This window comes from Canis aureus, chromosome 32 (assembly GCF_053574225.1).
Source record: "Canis aureus isolate CA01 chromosome 32, VMU_Caureus_v.1.0, whole genome shotgun sequence".
Lineage (NCBI taxonomy): Eukaryota > Metazoa > Chordata > Mammalia > Carnivora > Canidae > Canis > Canis aureus.
This window is the reverse complement of record NC_135642.1, coordinates 13,277,850-13,297,125: the sequence shown is the minus strand read 5'-3', so window position 1 is coordinate 13,297,125 and position 19,276 is coordinate 13,277,850. Positions and strand designations below refer to the sequence as shown.

Here is a 19,276-nt window from a genome sequence, read left to right as displayed (position 1 = left end):
TATTAGTAGTATTTAAAAATAGTATTTTGGGCAAAAGAATAAGGAAGACACAAAACCAACTGAAGACTGAGTGACCTTCACAGTTACAGGGTCCCTTGTGGTTTGCAGAGCAATTCCCCTGCATATGATTTTATAGGTGGTGGGAAACTGTCTCAGAGCAGTGTGACCTGTGTACCATCACCTGTTGACTAGAAATGCTAGTACTAGCACTTAGATCTTTGACATCAGGATCCAGGCTTTCACCCCATCACAGTAAGAAATTGTGCAGAGAGTTAAAACAGTGGAGGGCATCTAGGTGGTGCAGTCGGTTAAGCATCTGCCTTTGGCTCAGGTCATGGGGATCAAGTCCCGCATCGGGCTCCCCGCTCAGTGGGAAGTCTGCTTCCCCCCTGCTCCTGCTCTTGCTCTCGTGCGCATGCGCGCTCTCTCTCTCAAATAAATAAAATCCTTAAAAAACAAAACACAAAAAAACCCATGGCTCAGTTGGTTGGGCGTGGTTCAGGTCATGACCCACGTCAGGCTCTCTGCTCCAGGGGGAGCCTGCCTCTCCCTCTCCCTCTGCCTACTGTCCCCCTGCTTGTGCTCTGTCAAATAAATAAAATAAAACCCCACACACAATGGAGATATATGAGGTAAACTTAGAGACCCATGTTTCTGAGGGTATCTGGAAGTTCAGCCTTTCAGTCACAAAGGTACTGAAAAGACACAAGTAATGCCAAGTAATGATACCTTACTTGGGGCAGTTTAAAGAGGGCTTCCTGGGACACCTAGGTGGTTCTGCTGGTTAACTGCTGCCTTCTGGGGTCCTAGAATCGAGCCCCACATCAGGCTCCCTGTTCAGCATGGGGGTCCACCTCTCCCCCTCTGCCCATCCTCACTGCGTGTGTTCCCCCTCTCAAATAAATAAAATCTTAAAAAAAAAAAAAAAAAAGCATTTCCTATATGTGCACGCCCTTCCTATACCAGCACACCCACACCTTACCACCAATAAAGCACTCACCCCACTGCTCCTGATGTGAGAGAGCTAGAAAGCCCTAGAAGCCTGGGCAGGGTATCTAGGGTATGGCTTGCCATTTTTTTCACTCCTGCCTCAAAAGGGGCACTTCCTCCCCTACCTTGTACCCACCCTATCGTCTGAGGCAGCCAGCAGCCGACCCAACGGATCCAGACAGAGGAGCCTTGGAGGGATGCTTGCAAGCCTCTTCCAGGAAGGGCATGTGGACCTTGCTGCCCACATGCCCTTCCCTTCCCTCCCTCAGCATCCCGGGGTCTGAGGTGGGAGTGGCCAGGTCGCTTTAGGACTGGCAGTGTCTAGTAAGCGGCTGGACCTTGCTATAAGGGGCAGTCAGGCTGGAGTGACAAGGTCGGAGTCCACAACCCTGGCTGTGGCAGGCGGAACAAGCCATGGGCTGCTCCAGCTGGCAGCTGCTGTGGCTTGGATGGGTGGGTAAGTACCTCCTGTTGGTCCAGGAACCACCCGTTTAGAGGTATTTTCCTAGGCTTGGGAACAGCAGTTGAGAGAGACCAGTCCTAGAGGCTCCCCCAGAGGCCCAGAACCCTCAAGGCCAAGGATTCTGGGTCAGTGCCCCTGGAGAGTGGGCCCAGAAACATGGTGCCTGCCTGAATTCAAGGTTTCCCATCACCCAGCTTGGGAAGGAGGGACAGGCCCTGAGGTCTCAGCACTGCCTGGGGGTGAGATTACCTAGGTTAAGGAAAGGATGGGGGACCTGTAGGACCAAACTCAGGGCTGCCCTCAGGTCATTCATTGGGAAGGGGAGAAACTTGCAGAGGTATCAGCAGGTATTCTGAGGGGCTGCAGCAACTAGAGGTGGCTGGGCAGGCTTCCAGGTGCTGGTGTGTCCTGACTGGGTGAGGTTAGGACAGAGACGGCAAAAGGCAAGGGCCGGCTGTTGAGAGGTTCTCTCTTTATTTTTATCTCTGGCCCCCGTTAGCATCATGCCACCTCTCCCAACCCCGCTGTCTCGCTGATACTTTTCAGGAGCCATTCTCTGCTCTAGCTGGGTGTCCCAGGCACCTTTTCTGCCATTCTTGCCCCTGCAGCTTCCAGCTGCAAGCCCCCAAGAAGCCAATGTCAATGCCCCACCTAGTGGCTTAGCGCCAGCTTCTCCCCTAATTACCCCAAGTGAGCTCCATCCAGGCTCTTCCTCCCTTTACCTCTGCTCACCTTACTAGGCCAGGGCAGATGCTCTGACCCTTTCCTCCCTCCCTGCTCCAGGGCCCTGAAGGGCCTTGGGTGTTCTCTTCCTACAGGGCCAGCGGCCGACAACAACCCACACAAACACCGTGCAACAAGGCAGACCCAGGCGGCAGCGCGGGGTGGCAGTGCGGCCACTGGGCCTCTGAAAGGCCTGCAGTTGTGCTGGGCCCCGACGGCCGGACCTGTAACTGTGGAGCAGGGAGAGTGGGTGGTGACCTGGGAGTCTGAGGTGCTAAAGGCAGGGATCGAAGGCCTGGGGCACGCCACCTTGTCGTAGGGTATCCCATGACCCGGAGCGCCCTAGTGGCTTTGTCCCTTCTTCCAGCAGAGTCCCGGAAGGAGGCAATGGTGGGCGCTGGATTACCTACGAGCCTGTTCCCTCCAAATGGAGAACCCCTGGCCAGCGGCGGCCAACGGGTGGCTTGAGCCTCCCCTCATCTCCATTACCCTCCTAAAATAAGTGTAAAATCGAATTTCCTGGTGCACAGAGCTAGTCTCATCTTTTCAAAATCGACTACAGCCTCTTAAGTCCCTCAGATGGAAATTCTGGAGCCACTTTTGTCACCCGCCTCTGCGTCAGCCGGGCGGCCTGAGGACGGAAGGTCGAGGGACCGGGACTCGCCCGGAGCTTGCGGAGCTGCGGGGGCAAAGGCGCCAAGAACCACCCGTGGGGGGATCCCTGGTGGCGCAGCGGTTTGGCGCCTGCCTTTGGCCCAGGGCGCGATCCTGGAGACCCGGGATCGAATCCCACGTCGGGCTCCCGGTGCATGGAGCCTGCTTCTCCCTCTGCCTGTGTCTCTGCCTCTCTCTGTCTCTCTCTCTGAGTGACTATCATAAATAAATAAAAAATTAAAAAAAAAAAAAAAGAACCACCCGTGGCGGGCGCGGCGGCCTCGTCCCCGCCGCCTTCCCCCTCGGCCCGGGGAGCCGCTTGATCCCAGTGGGACAGCAGGGAGACGCGCCTGCCCCGGAGGAAGCGGAGCGGGGGAGAAGGGGCGGCTCAACCCCGCAGGAGGGGCCCGGGCCTCGCGGAGGGCGCAGCGCCGCCCGCAGGGGAGCCGAGAGCCGCTCGGCAGCCGCGGGGAGTCAGGGCGGCGGAGGGGCCACGGCGTCTCGGGGGCGGCGGTCCGCGTGGGCTCCGGTACGGGCCTCGGGGTCCCCAGTCCCTCGGGCCGCGGCCGGTGCGGTCCTCGCTCGACGGCAGGCGCGAGCTCCTGGACGCGCCGCTGGCCCCGGGCCGCGCGCCCGCGAGCTGCAGCCACTGCTGGCGGCGGCGGGCGGCGGCGGGTGAGGCCTCCCAGCCACGCGGCCCGCCCGCTGTCGCCCCGAGGTGGAGCGGGCGGCTGGACGTCGCGGGCCGCGTCTCCTCGGCCGGGCGCTCCCTGCGGGACCGGCGCGCGGTGGCCCAGGCCCGCGGCTCGGGGGCGGGGGCGGGGGCGGCGGCGCCGGCGGCTGCCGGGGGAAGTGACGTTGCAGCCTTAGAACAGGCCCGAAGGGGAGGGGGAAGCGGCGGAGCCCCTTTGCTCCGGGCCCCAGAGCAGGCCGAGTAAGCGAGCCGGGTAACGGCTCTCAGAAAAAAGACTAGGGGGTCCCGGGCGGCTCAGTGGGTTAAGTACCTGACTCTTAGTCTCAGCTCAGGTCCTGATCTCAGGATCATAAGATCGAGCCCCTCCTCGGGATCCACGCTCAGTGGGGAGTCTAATTAAGACCCTAAGACTTGGGGCAGCCCCGGTGGCTCAGCGGTTTAGCGCCGGCTTCAGTCCAGGGCCTGATCCTGGAGACGCGGGATCGAGTCCCACGTCGGGCTCCCTGCACGGAGCCTCCTTCTCTCGCTGCCTCTCTCTCTGTGTGTCTCTCATGAATAAATAAATAAAATCTTAAAAAAAAAAAAAGATTCTCGCTTTCTTCCTCTCTCCAAGTCCCACTCATGCTCTCTCAAATCTTTTTAAAAAAGAGGGAGAGAGAGATCAAGTAAGTTGCAAATCATACAAGCAGACAAGATTCCCTTGATTTTCATTTAAATCCAGGGCTTTTTTCATCACAAGTCTCCTTGCTCTACAGCAATCCCAGGAACTTAGAGCTGGCTGAGTTAGCAAACTAAGCAGAGAGGCAGAAAGGCAGGGATAGTTTATTTACTACTTTTTATTTTTTTGAGAGAAAGAGGGTGCATGCAGAGGGGCAGAGAGAGAATCTTAAGCAGGCTTCATGCTCAGAATGGAGCTAGACGTGGGCTTGACTAGGGGACCCACAAGGGGCTCCATCTCAGGACCCTGAGATTAGATCCTGAGCTGAAATCAAGAGCGGCACACCCAACTGACTGAGCCACCTAGGTGCTTCAGGCAGGGATGATTTAAATAAGTAGTTCTCAAAGAGTGGTTTCTGAACCAGTAGCATTAGCACTAAGAAGTTAGAAATGAGAAATCTCAGTCCCTCTAAAACCTACTGAATCAGAAAGTCTAGGGGAGACTCCTAGCCATCTGTTTTAATCAATCCTCTGGGTGATTTTAATACACTCCAGAGTTTGGAAATCACTGGTGTAGAGACAGAATCTTCGGGTCTGTCTGAGCCATACTGTTCACAAGTACTTTATATACATCTTTTCCATTATCACAAAATGGGACATGTGGATTGGGCCTCTCCCATTTTATAGCTGAGGACATGAAGTCAGAGGATTTCAGGCAGACAAGGAGGTTGTCCAGCCAGCCTGGGCCAGGCCTTCAGGTTCCAGCTGATTACTTTGCACCCACCTCCCTGGCTCCCGGCTCCCACTTATGAGCTGGCAGTGCTGTATTGCAATGCTAGTATAGAGAGGGCTGTACTGGGATTTACACTGGAAGACAACAGCTTCCCAACTGCTCATAAGCTAGCTTCCCATCTCTGTGTCCCTTCCTCCTCCCATTTTGTAGCCAAACCTTCTATCACTTTCAATTTCCAGGGGGCGATGTCTCAGAGAATGACATGGGTTGATGGGGAAGATGAGATATCCTTCATACACCCCAGCAGTGAACCCTACCTGCAGCCTCTGGCAGGTATTAGCCACCCCTACCCCTACCTGCCATTTCAGCCTGGCCTAGCCTTATTCCTCAATACCTGAGCACACTCCCATCAGAGCCACCAGCTCTATACTGTGAACTATCTGGTTCTTGCACAGCACAGGAATACTCGAGAGAACTAGGCTATCAGTTGTGATGCCAGAATGAGGGCATTCTGGGGCACTTGTCAAATATCTCCCTACTATGAATTTTCAAGCTCAATCCTGCGAACTCAAAGATCCCAGAAGAGGGAGTATACAGGCTCGACAAGTCTTCTAGGCCCTCCCTCCACCCCTTAAATGCCTGGTACTGCTCATTGTTCCAAAGTCCAAGGCTAGAATTAACCAGGTAGCTTGAAAAGTAGATCTGTCTCCCATCCTCACCCTGCAGTATCAGTTCTTTTACTCATAGTCACCGAGAGCCATGGAGAAGTGGAGATCCAACTGCACCTCAGCTATAGTCATTGCCTCTTGTTTTTTTATTTAAAGATTTTATCTATTTATTAGAGACAGAGAGAGAAAGAGAGAGGCAGAGACACAGGCAGAGAGAGAAGCAGGCTCCATGCAGGGAGCCCAACGTGGGTCTCTATCCTGGGACTCCAGGATCCTGCCTAGCAGTGCTAAACCGCTAAGCCACCAGGGCTGCTCAGTCATTGCCTTTTAAAAGACTGCCAGAGGCAGGCAGAGGTTAGTCAAATGCCTATGCCCAGAGGGCATGGAGCTAGCTGCAGATAACATCACTTGCATGGGTAAGTACTGCCTTTGTCCAAGGTCTAGACTCCTTGGGCTGGGGGCTGGGAGGAGCAATAGGATCCTGGGAAAGATGACTGATGTGTGCCAGGCACCATTCTGGGTGCTGGGCGGGAGATTGGTTATGCATCAGTGTATGCTCTACCTTCAAGGAGCATGTAGACTAGTGTTCTAGTATGGGAGGGATGATACCTATCTATCATCTCTGCCTACCTATTATCTACATATGTATCTAGGTTTAGATATAGATATCTATTAAAGTGGCAATTGCCATGGGAGGCTTAAAGTGTTTTAGGGGTTCTCAGGAGGGAAAGGTTGCTTTTATCTAGGACAAGCGGGGAAAGCATCAAGGAGAAGTTAACACTTGGGCTGAGTCTTGAGTCAGGGGTACAACTGGGGAGGGGGATAGAGAGGAGCTTCCCACTGGAGGTGTCTGTTTCTCCCTAGCCCTGCCCACCCAACCAGGCCTTTTGGTTCTGTTGGTGACTGTCATTGTGACCTCTACACTGAGCCTCCTTATGGTGTGTGGGGTACTGATTCTGGGTAAGGAGCATCCAGCCAGCATGGCTGATTCAAGGCTGCCCACCTCTTCACTGAGCTGTGTGGGGTCCCAGGGACAGACATGGCTCATTTCAAGACCCCTGCTTCCAGCACAGCAGTGGTGAATTCCTCTGGGATTCTAAGCAGCTGTGGAATCCCATGGAAAACATTTACCTTAATGGGCATCTCCCCCTCCTTCTGAGAACCTCTGTGCTCTGAATCCCTCCCACTTCCATCCCCATCCCCATTCCCTGCTGTGGTGAATTATGGTTCATAGAGCACTTGTGGCCCCAAACCTCTGTGTGGAGGAGATAGAGATCAGAGAAGTTCCAAAATGCAGAGTAACTTGTCCACGGTCAGCTCGGCCAGCTGTCATCCCCAATTCTGGGATGGTAGGGACCCTGTGATTCCTTTGGAGCAAGAGTTGCCTCTATCCAGGGCATCTGCAAGGACAAAAGGAAAACCTCGTCACAGACCCCCACCCCCACCCTGAGCCCATACCATCTCTCTCTTCTGCCCTGCTTCTGTGCCAGTCAACATTGCCTCTGTAGGGCTTGTACTTGGGGAGATGCCAGGAGGCGGAAAGGCCTGAGTCCTCAGATAGGACCACCTGCTTATATAGGGGATGGCAAGGGAGGTAAAAGAGGCACTAGACCCTCTTAGGACCCTTTGTCAGGCCTGGCCACCCACTCTTTTCCAACCTGTCTTCCTGCAGAGCCCTGGGCCACGGTGACTTTGGAGAAGTCTATGAGGGACTGGTAACTGGCCTTCCCTGGGACCCCAGCCCCTTGCTGGTGACTGTCAAGGTGAGAGAGGTGGAACTTCCAATTGCTGGAGCTAGGGTCAACCTACTCCCCTGAAGTGTCTGGGGGAGCTCAGGAGCCCTTTTCCTCCCCAAACCCTGCCAGAACTCTGCTCTCAGCAGAATGAACTGGATTTCCTCATGGAGGCCCTCATCATCAGCTGCACCCAGGCCACAGCCAGGGGTGGAAGGTGGAAGCAGAACTGCCTGCCAGGCCAGCTACTCTCACCCTGGGACTCAGAGGTAGCAGGTGGAGGGATGTAGAGCCTGTCTCTAGTTTTGTGGAACCGAGAGCCTGGTTTCCCTCCCTGCTGGCAACTGGGATGTGTGCACCTCTCCCTCAGCAAGTTCAGCCATCAGAACATCATGTGCTGGGACGCCTGTGTGGCTCAGTGGTTGAGCATCTGTTTGGCTCAGGGTGTGATCCTGGGGTCCTGGGATCAAGTCCCACATTGGGCTCCCTGCAAGGGAGCTTTTCCCTCTATGTCTCTGTTTCTCTGTGTCTAATAAATAAATAAAATCTTAAAAAAAAAAAAAAGGAACATTGTGTGCTGTGTGGGGCTGAGCCTCAGGACTCTCCTTCGCCTAATTCTGCTCCAGTTGATGGAGGGGACGTGAAGAGTTTCTTAACAGCCAGCCACACTTGGTAAGACCCTTCTCCCAGCCCTCTTGGCCCATCTAAAGACCCTGTCCAGGGTGCCTGGGTGGCTCAGTCAGTGAAGCATCTGCCTTTGGCTCAGGTCATGATCCCAGGGTCCTGGGTTCAAGCCTGTGTGGAGCTCCTTGCTCATTGGAGAGTCTGCTTCTCCCTCTGCCCCTCCCCCCACTCATGTGCACATGGACTCTCTCTCCTTCTTTCTCTCTCGTGTGTGTCTCTCTCTCAATTAAATAAATAAAATCTTAAATATATAAATAAAGACGCTGTCCACATGTCCCCAAACAAGCATGGGCTAAAATGCACCCTCTGCCCTACCCCAGTCCAGCCATCACCTCTGGCCATCTGGGACCTGTTCCAACTGGCCCAAAATATAGCCCAGAGTTGCCACTACCTGGAGGAAAATCACTTCATCCAAAGGTTGGGAGTGATCCTGGCCAGGAGGGAGTGGGGGAGCAGCCCAACTCTCTCCCCAAGGAATAGCTCTTCCTGGGGCGCCTGGGTGGCTCAGTGGTTGAGCATCTACCTTCAGCTCAGGTCAGGATCCCAGGATCCTGGGATTGAGTCCCGCATCGGGCTCCCCACAAGGAGCCTGCTTCTCCCTCTATGTTTCTGCCTCTCTCTCTATGTCTCTCATGAATAAATAAAATCTTAAAAAAAAAAAAGACTAGCTCTTCTGTAGAACTTTATGGAAATAGATGAGGGCCAGAGCATCTGAGTTCTGGCAGTGATTTTTTTTTTTTGCCTGCAGAGACATTGCTGCCAGGAACTGCCTGCTGAGCTGTACTGGGCCCAGCTGAGTGGCCAAGACTGGCGACTTTGGGATGGCAAGAGATATCTACAGGTGTGGTGTCTAGGGAGCTGGGGAAGGCCACCTCTCCAAGGGAGTTTACCAGCACTCTGGTAGCATTTGAGCAACTCATCACTCCCCTCCTCCCTCCTATAGAGCCAATTATTACGGGGTGTGTGTGTGTGTGTGTGTGTGTGAGAGATACCTCTGCTGGCTAAGTGAATACCCCCAGAGGCCTTTCTGGAGGAGGGTATCTTCACATCCAAGACAGACTCCTGGGGATAACACATCCAACCCCCTCCCTGGCCTTGAGCCACCTCATGTGAGGGAAAGGGGAGGTTGTGCCTGATAGGCTTCAGTTTTCCCCTCATGATGCAGGTCTTTTGGGGTGCTGCTCCATGAGATCTCATTAGGCTACATGCCCTACCCTGGGTGGACCAATCAGGACATGCTGTACTTCATCGTTGGAGGGAAACGCATGGGCCCTCCCAGGGGCTGTCCAGGACTTGTGTGAGTATGGAGTGTTGTCCAGGGAGGAAGGTCCTTCACAGCCACAGGTAGGACAAACTCCTGCCTCTCCCCCAGGTACCATACCGTGATGTAGTGTTGGCAGCACCAGCTTGAACTCTGCCCCAGTTCAAGGCATCTTGGAGCATCTTCAAAATTGCATTCAGGTGTGCCCCCTGACCTGCCTTGACCATCTTGATCTTGAGGGTCAGGAAAGCAGCCATAAAACAGGGCTGTGTCCCCCTACTCTCCTGCTCCCCCCATTACAGGACCCTGATGTGCTGAAGTCAGCCCTGCCCATGGATCTGGGCCCACCCTGGAGCAGGAAGGGACTTCTGGGCTGAGGAGCAGGTCTTCGGAGGGCCTAAGATCCCGACAGACCCAGGAACTGAATCTGGAGAGCTTAAAGAGCTGGGGCAGGAGCCTTCTTTGCACTGGACTCAAGACCCTCAAATCCAAATTCCAACCTCAGGGGAAATTCCAAAGGAATCTGCCCTATGGCTCTTGAGCCCCAAGGGCCCTGAAAGCGAGGACTGAAAGCAGGCACTGACAGTAGCAATGGTTCCTCCCGACACTCATCCCCAGGCTTCTAGGTAGCTAGCACGCTCCTCTGTACTTCGTGTCTGGGCCTGTTACAGGGCTGACCTGACACCACTGGACCCTCAGTCCTGGAAACCGGCTTAGGCTCCCTGGAGAAGAGCTTGGCCACTCCCAGCCTTTGATCTTTGGGACCAGACGTTGAAATTGTCTCCTGCAGAAAGCCTTCTCTGGATTACCCCTTCCCCCATGAGCATCCTTGCATCCTTCCTCTGGGCAGCCCCCAACCCTTCAGATGTCTCTAATAAAGAGCTCTTCTCATACCCTCCAGTGATCTGAGTGGATATGAGGGTGCCAGGGAAGTGAGAAAGGGACCAGAGGAGGAAGGAGATGAGGCCTGAGTCAGCAAAGCTGGTGTCTTTGAGTTTTATTGGGAAAGGCTGTCCATTGTAGTGTGGGAGGTTAGACCAATAGATCTAGTGCCTGCGAAATAAAATTCATTATCTGGCCTCTCTAGAGAGATACGCAGCCCCCCTCAAAAGAGCTGGGCTGAGGAAGGAGCCCATTGTCCCAGCCACCCCTCCCCCACCCTGTTAATTAGTGCCATTGGTTCTCAGAAATCTGGGTCTTGTATGGGGGACAGCCCCCAGCTTTTGCAGTGCGTCCCATAGTGGTTGGCACCTGGCCCTGCAGAACCGTGTGAACCACCCCGCACCGCGGGGTTTCAGTCTCTGCCGCCAGCATGCATGGTGGGGACGCAGCCGCAGGTCCATCTGTTAGAACCGGGGCCCAGCCTCATCTCTCAGCCAGGCTGGCCAGGATGCTAATGAGATTGTCCAGACCCAGCAAATAGCCGTCCTCGCGGTTGCCCTCCTCCCAGGGCCGCCGGTGGTCCAGGGTCTGGCCGTCGGGGAGGGGCGTGGTCTTGCCGAAGTCGATGAGCCACACACCCGCGCGATGGCAGTGATCATGCACGAAGAGTAGCGAGCTGCCAATCACCTGCCGAAATGCACAGGGTCAGGCCACAGCCCTTTCCTGGAGAAGCCCCCATCCTATACTGCCTAGCCCTCAGAGATCACAATGCCCGCACCTGAGCCTACCCCTCTTACCTCGTGCCTCCTAAAGAACTCAGAGACCTCCAGGGTGTCCCGGATCTGCAGCAGGCGGTTCAGATACCTCCTCTGGAGAGGGCAGGATAGGAGAGGAGGGCAGATTAACTACATACTAATTGCGCCTCTGTTAATATCAGGGGCCATGACGCATGCTTGGCTTGGCAGATACCGTGGTGAGGGAGACACAGGCCCCCAGGTGCAATAAATGCTACGATGGGAGTCACAGGCGAGGGCACCTGACCGGATGACGAAGGGGCAACCTTCGGTTTCGGGTTCCCCAACACCTCAGGGTTCTAGGATCCGGCGCTCACCAGCACTTCTGCATCCCCTTGCACAAACTCCTCGAAGACGCGAATCACCTGCTCCCGGCTTCGTGTGGTCTTGAAGTCGGTGCTGCAGGAGCCGTCAGCTTTCTGAAGGAAGTGGGACAGGAGGAGTCAGGGTCCCCGTGTCTCTCCTCTGCTTGGGGGGAGGGGATCAGACCAGAGTAGCGGTACCTCCCAGGACGTCGGCTGCCGGGGGCTGAGGGAAGGCCGCCGCACGGTGCCTCGTGGTGGGGGTCAACAGGGAGGGCAGACACCGCGCGGTGGGGTTAGGGCAGAGGGAGGGCCAGGGCGCTGCAAAGCAAAGCGGGCCTGGCCCACCTTGATGCCTTCGATGCGGAAGCCGAGCGTGGTGCTGGAGCTGATGCCTTCGCGCCACTGCATGTAGCGGGGCTTGGTGACGGCGCGCTGCGCGTGCTCCTCCTCGGTGGGTGCCGCGGGGTCCACCGCCAGCATCTTCTTGTACATGTCCTTCCGCAGCTTGGGCCGCTCGCGGGCTTTAGTCAGCTCCTCCTCCAGGTAAGTCCTGCGGGGCGCGGGCAGCGGCGGGGCGGGGCGTAAGAGGACGCAAACCCGGAGCCCATCGCGCGCGGCTGGGGGCACCCGCGAGGGCGCCCATTCCCGCCCGCGCCCCCGCGCGGACCTGCAGGGGACGAGTACCTGACGCCCATCTTGCAGTCCAGGACGCAGGGCCCGTCGAAGCCGTCGAGCAGGTCCTGCAGCTGCAGGTAGCTCTCGCCGTCGCGCTCCACCTCGCCGTGGAAGGCGGGCACGCAGCCGCGCAGCGCGTCGGCCATGAGCCGCGCCAGGCAGTAGCGCTCCGGCTCCGAGCTGCGCTTCAGGATCAGCCCGCTGGTGCCCGCCGCCTTGAAGCTCCCTGCAGACCCGCAGCAGTTAGCGCCGCCCGGCCCCCTCCTGCCCGACCCCACCGCGCGTCCCTGTGCTCACCCGTGTGCCCGGCCAGCTGCACCCAGGCGTAGCGCTTCTTGAAAGGGCTCATGACCGGCAGATTCACCATGGTCCTGATCTTCTGCCAGTGGCTTTTCTGAAAGCGACAGGGTCCCGGCCTGCACGCTGGCGTCTCGACAATGCATAAGCCCTCCCTCTTCCGGCTTAGGGTCTCCTCCTGCCCCACCTCACCACCAGCAGCCAGGGCCCCACGATAGGTGCACTCACTCGCTCGCTCACTCACTCAAGGGAAGTTTATTGTGAGCCTGTGTGAGACACTGAGACAGGCACAAGATGATGACAGATACCCAGCTTCTCCATCGTGCTGAAAAGAGCCCTGGCCGTACTGTTAGAAGGCTCAGGTTTGCACCCCATTCTGCTACCCCAGCTGTGTGGGCAGGTTGCTAAAGTGCTCTGTCAAGGATTTAGAACTTTCCTGAGCATGAGAATCACCTGATGGTCACCCATGTTAAAAAATGCACACTTAGGTCTGCCTCAGGGAAATTCTGAGTAGGTCTGGGTGGAATCTAAAAGTTGCATTTCTAACAATGCCTCAAGGAGATCCTGGGGCCCAAGAAACAAGCCTCTGAGTGTCAGTTTCTTCATCTGTAAAATGGGGAAATAATCACTCTGACTGGGTTGTTATGAGTAGTAGTGAGGTCTGAGTGTGACAAGCTCCCACCCCTCTGACCTCGGAACCCCATTCCTTGGCATGAAGCGGAAGCTGGACAAATCTGGATTAGTGTTTAATTCATTTTGAACCATTAGGTTACTCTCATTTAGGGAGACAGACGTGGAAACAAACCTTTGCAAAAGCACTGGGCAGAGAGCCTAGCCTGGCAGGGCCTGGGAAAAGAATGACTTAGGGCTCCCCAACATCCTCTTGCTATTCCTGGATGCCATATCACTCCTCACCAGTTGACTAGGGCTGGGGTACCCTTGGTCTTCTTGATCTAGACCCAGAAACCTGAGCTTTGAAAGTGGGATGCAGAGTTGAGAGCCTGTCATCCCAGATGAAACTGGGAGGGAAATGTAGATTGTGGCGTACCTCCTGCCTCACAGTCCTGGCTTCTGGCCTCCACCAGATCCTGAGAGCATCTCATACTCTGGACCTTTCCCTTTCCCATTCAAAACTCTTCAGTCCTGGGCAGCCCTGGTGGCACAGTGGTTTAGCGCCGCCTGCAGCCCAGGGTGTGATCCTGGAGGCCCCCGGATGAGTCCCATGTTGGGCTCCCTGCATGGAGCCTGCTTCTCCCTCTGCCTGTGTCTCTGCCTCTCCCTCTGTGTATCTCTCATGAATAAATAAATAAAATCTTAAAAAAAAAATCTCATCAGTCCTGTGCCCAACCTCTGAAGTATTCAGGTTTGCTCATCCAAGCTGTGTGTCTGCTGCCTGCTTCCAGGGGTGCTTGCCTCTGAGGAGTTACATATGTGTTGCAGGAGTTACAAGGCTAGAACTCAGAAATCCAGCCGCCTCTATCAGAGGAAGTTCTGTGAGAGAGAGGGAGAACTGAGGCAATGGCCTAAGTGGGGAAGGGGGGAGGCTGCTGGCCAGATAGCCCTTTCCATGGGGAGGAGATTTGGGTTAGTGACAGAGCACTGGAATCAGGTGGCTCCATCACTTTTTAGCTGAGTGATCCCAAGTGAGAATTTGATCTGTGTGAGCCTGTTTCCTCTGGGAAGATATAGCTGCTGCCATAACACGAGCCACCATTTACTGACCGCCTACTGCCTGCCAGGCGCTTCTCATCTTCCATCAGAAAGTGCTGCTCCTGCTTTCCTACTGAAGTCCCTACATGGCACGCTAGGGTGTGATCACATGTCCAACCCCCAGGGATCTGGGGGTGTAGCCAGAAGCAGCCCACTGGAAGCATGACATCTCTTTCAAAACTCCCTTTTTTACTCTTTAAATACATACAAGGTTTGCATTCTGCTGCATAATAAATCCAAGTTTTATTATAAAACTCTCCCACCTCCAAATCCTCAAGTAAAATTCCAGGAAGATGTATGTGCCATGTGTATTCAGTGGCATCATCTTATACCCTCTTCTCCCACTCATGATTTTCAAATCACGCACATGCACATCAAGTGCATGAGGTGGCAGCATTATTGCCATTTTACAGAAGGAAATCAAGGCTTAGAGATGTTAACATCCCCTCACTCCCTGACTCCAGCATCCCAGCCCCTGACTAAAGTTCTCTACCAGCCCAACCTCCTCCCCAGGTTCCAAATACCCAGCAGTTTCCAAAATCCATGCTACCACACCAAATCCCTTCGGGGGTCAAATGGGACCCTGCATGAGAAAGAGCTTTGTAAGGGGTGCCTGGGTGGCTCAGTTGGAGAAGTGGAGAAGCCGCTGGCTCTTAATTTCAGCTCAGGTCATGATCTCAGGGTCATAAGATCCAGCCCTTCATCTGCTTCTGGGCTCTATGCTGAGCGTGAAGCCTGCTTGGGATTCTCTTTCTCCTTCTCCTTCTGCCCCTCCCAGCTTGTGCTTTCTCTCAAACTACAAAATGAAACGAAACTAGCTTTGTTTAACATGAAGCAATTTGCAGCCACAGGGTGGTGTGTCTGTTCTCTGGGGAAACACTGAGATCTGCTTGGGGGCCCCTTCTCTGTTGGCTGGACACCTCTGCGTTCATTCAAAGGAATGGGATTAATGGTATGGTTTCAGGCAGCTTTGGGGGCCTAGTGGCAGAATTTGGTGGCATTGTGACCAGAAGGGACATAGAGGGTATATCTAGTTGTGTGGCCACCCCAGTGGAAGAGGGAGACAGCCTTGGGTGAGGTGAGATGGGAGAGCTACATTATCCTTTCTGAAGGAGCAGTGAGTGGAGCTGGAAGGTGGGAAGTGGGCCCAATAAGAGAGGATTTAGTCCCTGCAGTCCTGGCTACTGTCACTTGATTGATGCACAATAACACAGCATTGACTTGCTTCCAAGCTGAGGTAAAATGCCCCATCACCTACTCTCCTCACTCCAACTTTGTGAGGATCATTTCAGCCCAGAGCAGCAGCAACTTCATCTGAGCCCTCCTAGCCACCTCCTGAGCTTGATAGAACAGGATTTAGCTCCCCTGCCAGTGATAGATATGGTCAAACATGGAAGAAGTTTATGGAAGTATCAATGAACTAACCACCATCCATCTTAGGGAGCTACCTCCTCCAGGGAACATAATGCAGATAAAAATGCATGTATCCAAAAAGGCTCCTGAAGAGTCATTCTTCAGTGGGTGGGTGGGGATTTTGGCATATGAACAACAGCAAGGAAGATATTTTTGAGCAGGTAAGATTTTATTGTATGGATATCAGAAAGCAGATTTGTTATGTCAGAGAAGGAAAGCTAGCTGGGAAGAGGGCCAAGGTCCCAAATTCTGGCCTGACCTATTCCTCCACAGAAGTCTGGGAAACCAACTCACAGCCAAAGTCTTGCTGGGTATCTTGGGGCAAAAACCCCAGAAGAGCTGACTATATCAAAGAGTCTTTGAGGAAGCCACAAAGGGGCACCTTCTGATCCTCACACCAGGGAGGATCTCTTTCTCTCTCTCTCTCTCTCTCTCTCTCTCTCTGTCTCTCTCTCTGGGAAGGCCTTGGCTGGACACTAAGAAGCCTCAGACCCTCCTTTGTCCAAGCTCCATTTGGAAGCCCTGGGGACTCCTGCTTCTTATATCACATCAGAAACTCAATGTATCTTCTGCCAGAATGGACCTTGGGTTTTTGGTCTTTGTCCCTATACTTCCTGACTCCCTACCTCTAACCATTCAGCCTCTGGCTGAAACACTCTGCCAGCCCAGCCCCCTCCTCACGTTCCCATTGCCCTATCAAACCAGCACTCCCTGTGGTGGTGTGGTGCTGGTGGTGCTGGTGGTGGTGGTGGTGGTGGTGGTGGTGGTGAGAGCAATCAGTTTAAATTTATAAAATGATTTGCACCAAGGTATAAGTGACCCACGACTTCACCCTCCCAGGGGCATTTGCTTTTTAAAAAGGAAGTCTGTTAACCTAAATTCTGCTCTATAATTAGTGAAAAGTGAAGTGTGGGAGTTCTGGGTCCAGGACAGGATGGCATCCAGGTCTCCTTACCTATCCTGGAGCACTGAAAGAAGAGAAACAAATGAACAGGAGCCAAACGACCTCTCCTCTGCTAGGCAACACCCCAAAATTATTTTAAGAGGCAGGGAAGGCCCAAGATACAGTCATGCCAGCTGCTCTTGGGCACAGGCCCCCAACTCCTCTCCTGATCGTCCGGGTGTTCCTGCCCATGACTTCCTCCTCTACCAGAAGAGGGGCCCCGGGAGGGAGGGAGGGAGGCTGCCCAGTTCCAACTACCCTGGAGGAAGCCCAGCTCTGGGCTCTGGGCAGGCTGTGCGGTGCTCCTAGGAGAAGGAGCATCTCCCTCTGGAGTGAACCAAAGACACACTCAAGACACCACGTGCCACGTGTATGTGCCAGGCAGAGGCAAGGTAGCGCTTCCAGGGCCGCCTCCTGCTCTGAGAGATTCCGTTAGGAATCCAGGCCCGGGCGTAAGGGGCTGTCCAGTCGGGCGCTCCCGAGGGCCGCTGCAGGACCCTTCTCGCCGGCGCATCCTCGTTCTCCCGACCGGGGACGCCCTAGAGGCAGCCCGGGCGGGCGCTGTGCACGCGGCGAGGCAAAGTCCGCGCCGGCCCCTCCACGCCGACGCAGGCCGCCTCTGTCAACAGCCACCGGCTTATCTGCGGCCGCCGTGGCTGTTTGCCTTCGGGGAGGCCCCGGCGGGCGGGGGCTGGGAAGGCCTGGGAGCGGCCGCCGGGGCGCTGGAAGGGCCCGCAGCGGCCCTCTGCGCCGGCTCCTGGCCGCGCCGGAAGACCGCGAAGCTCCGGGCGGGAGAGCCCGGCCGAAGACGCCCGCGGCACAGCTGCGACCGGTGTCGGGAGTCTCGACCCAGCGGGGCCGCCTACGTTGCCGGCAGGCTTCGGCCGCGGCAGCTCCTCGGGCTGTGGGCGGCCGGGGAAGCCGGGGCTGCCCTCCTGGCGCACTTGGTTCTGCGCTCGCCTCGCGCCTCTCGGCTGTCGACATCTGACCCGGGCCCCAGCGCGCTCAGAACTACTGCTCCGCGCTTCGCAGGAGGTGGGCGAGGCGGAGTCCTCCCATTGCCCCGCGTTCCACCGCTTCGGGAATCCCTCGGTGGCACCCGCATCCCTGCAGGAGCCAGGCTTGTACGAGGGCCGATCCTGGGTCGGGAGTACCCCAATCTCCCGGGGGAGGGAGGGCCTCCCCGCACCCTACACCTGACGGCAGAGGCGCGCGCGCGTGTGCCTGGTCTATGAGCCCCTTTTCCCTCGTGTCCCTTACAAGTCATGCTGTCCTTTGGGTAATGTGTCAGCGGGTAACTGAGTCACAGATCGTTGCAGGTCCTTACAGGGTCTCCCCTGCCTCGTCCAATCCGAAGCAGCGCCGAAGCCCAGGTTCTGCAGGCGGAGGCCGCGCCTCTGGGCTTCCCGCACCGCGCCCAGGCCGCCCCTGCACGCGTCCGCCGCACCCACCGCCCTTCCGGGCCGGCTCGGAGCTACCAGAGCCTGCGGGGCGCCCTTCGCCTCTCCCTCCGCTCCAGGGACACTTGCATAACGTGGATCTAGAGCAACTCCTTCGCATTGACCGCGGGTAGTTCTGTAGAATATTTGGCCTTGGTTAATAAGAGGGGACGAGATGGCCATCCCGGGCGCCGCACACCCCTAAGGGGCAGGAACTGGGAATGACTTCGCTGCACTCTGACCCGGGTTACCCGAGGGTCAGACCTGGCCCCGGAACAGCCAGGTTATCGGAGGCGGCAACTAGCAGGGGGATCCAGCGCTTTCGACCTCAGTTTACCTTCCCCCGGCTTGAACTAGGAGCGGTAGCCCGGGAGCAGGGCTGCATCGCGCTCCCCGCGCGAGCCCCCAGGCCCGAGCCCCTCCCTTCTCCGCGTCCACGCCTCGTGCGGGCGCCGGGAGCAGACGGCGGCGGCTCCCGAGCAGAGCCTGGAGCGCCGCTCCACTCCCACTCAGGAGAGGGAAACCGTGGCAACGGCGGGGGTGGGGCCTCCGCGCGGGAGAGGGGGCGGGGAGAGCGGGAGACTCGCCCGCCCCGGTGTCTCCGCGAGTTCGCGGGGCAACTCCAAGCCCCTCGGATCCCTCCGGCCCCACCTGGCGGCCAGCAAGTCACGATCTCCACCCCCGCCCCACCCGGGGCCCACGGCCGGTCGCAGACTCCTCCTCGCTCTCGTCTTAGACGCCCTAGGGCCCGGGCCGCGACCCGCCGCTGGAAGCCCGGCGAAAGCCGCCCAGGCGGGGGGGGGGGGGGGCCGGCGCCCCCCTGCGGCCCCCGCGCCCCGGCCCCGCGGCGAGCGCCAGACCCTCCGCCCGCGCGCAGCCCCCGCGCCCCGCGCTGGCCCCGCCCCCGCGGCCCGTACCTGACCCGCGTCCTCGCTGGCTTCCAGCTGCACGTTGCCGCGGCTCCGGCTCTCGCTGTCGCTCAGCAGATCGTCCTCCGAGTCCTCGGGCAGCGACGAGGAGCCAGTGGAGGAGAGCGACGAGGTGGAGAGTCGGCGCGGCTGCTGCAGGTGCGAGGAGCCCGCGGCCGGGAGCCAGCCGCCCTCCGGCTCCGGCGGCCCCGGGCTGGCCGGGGGCACGTCCGGCTCCTCGGCTGTCACAGTCAGCTGCGGGATCACCGGGGCAGGGGTAGCCCGCGGCAGCCCGTTGGGGACCTGTCCCCCGCGCCTCTTGGCCCCGCGGGCCCGGGGCTGCCCTGCGGCGGCGGCGGCGGCGACCGCCGCGCAGCGCGCCTCGAAGAGCAGGCGCAGCTCCCCGACACTCCGGCGCGGGGCCCGCTCCAGCCCCGGGCTGCAGGGTCCCGCGCCTCCCGGCCGCGCCATGCTCGTCGGGCCCCCGGGCAGGGTCATCTCCCGCGCGCGAGCCGCAGCGGAGCCCACCAGCCCGCGGCGCGGCGAGGACTGCAGGCGCTCGGCGCCCCCGGCGCGAGACTGCCCCGAGGCGGAGCCTGCGCGCCTGCCCGCCTGGGCCCCGCCTCGGCCGCGCCCCCCGCCCACTCCTT

General features: G+C 57.2%; 1 protein-coding gene across 1 annotated transcript; it reads right to left on the bottom strand.

The window, feature by feature from the left end:
- Positions 1-10,240: 10,240 nt before the first annotated feature.
- On the bottom strand, positions 10,241-19,196 carry ITPKA (inositol-trisphosphate 3-kinase A). Its single transcript, XM_077880706.1, has 7 exons — positions 18,636-19,196; positions 12,214-12,310; positions 11,926-12,142; positions 11,587-11,791; positions 11,254-11,355; positions 10,940-11,011; positions 10,241-10,829 (listed from the first exon to the last, which is right to left on the bottom strand). The coding sequence occupies exons 1-7, from the start codon at positions 19,122-19,124 to the stop codon at positions 10,626-10,628; spliced, it is 1,386 nt and encodes a 461-aa protein (XP_077736832.1). The 5' UTR covers positions 19,125-19,196; the 3' UTR covers positions 10,241-10,625.
- Between the last annotated feature and the right edge of the window lie 80 nt (positions 19,197-19,276).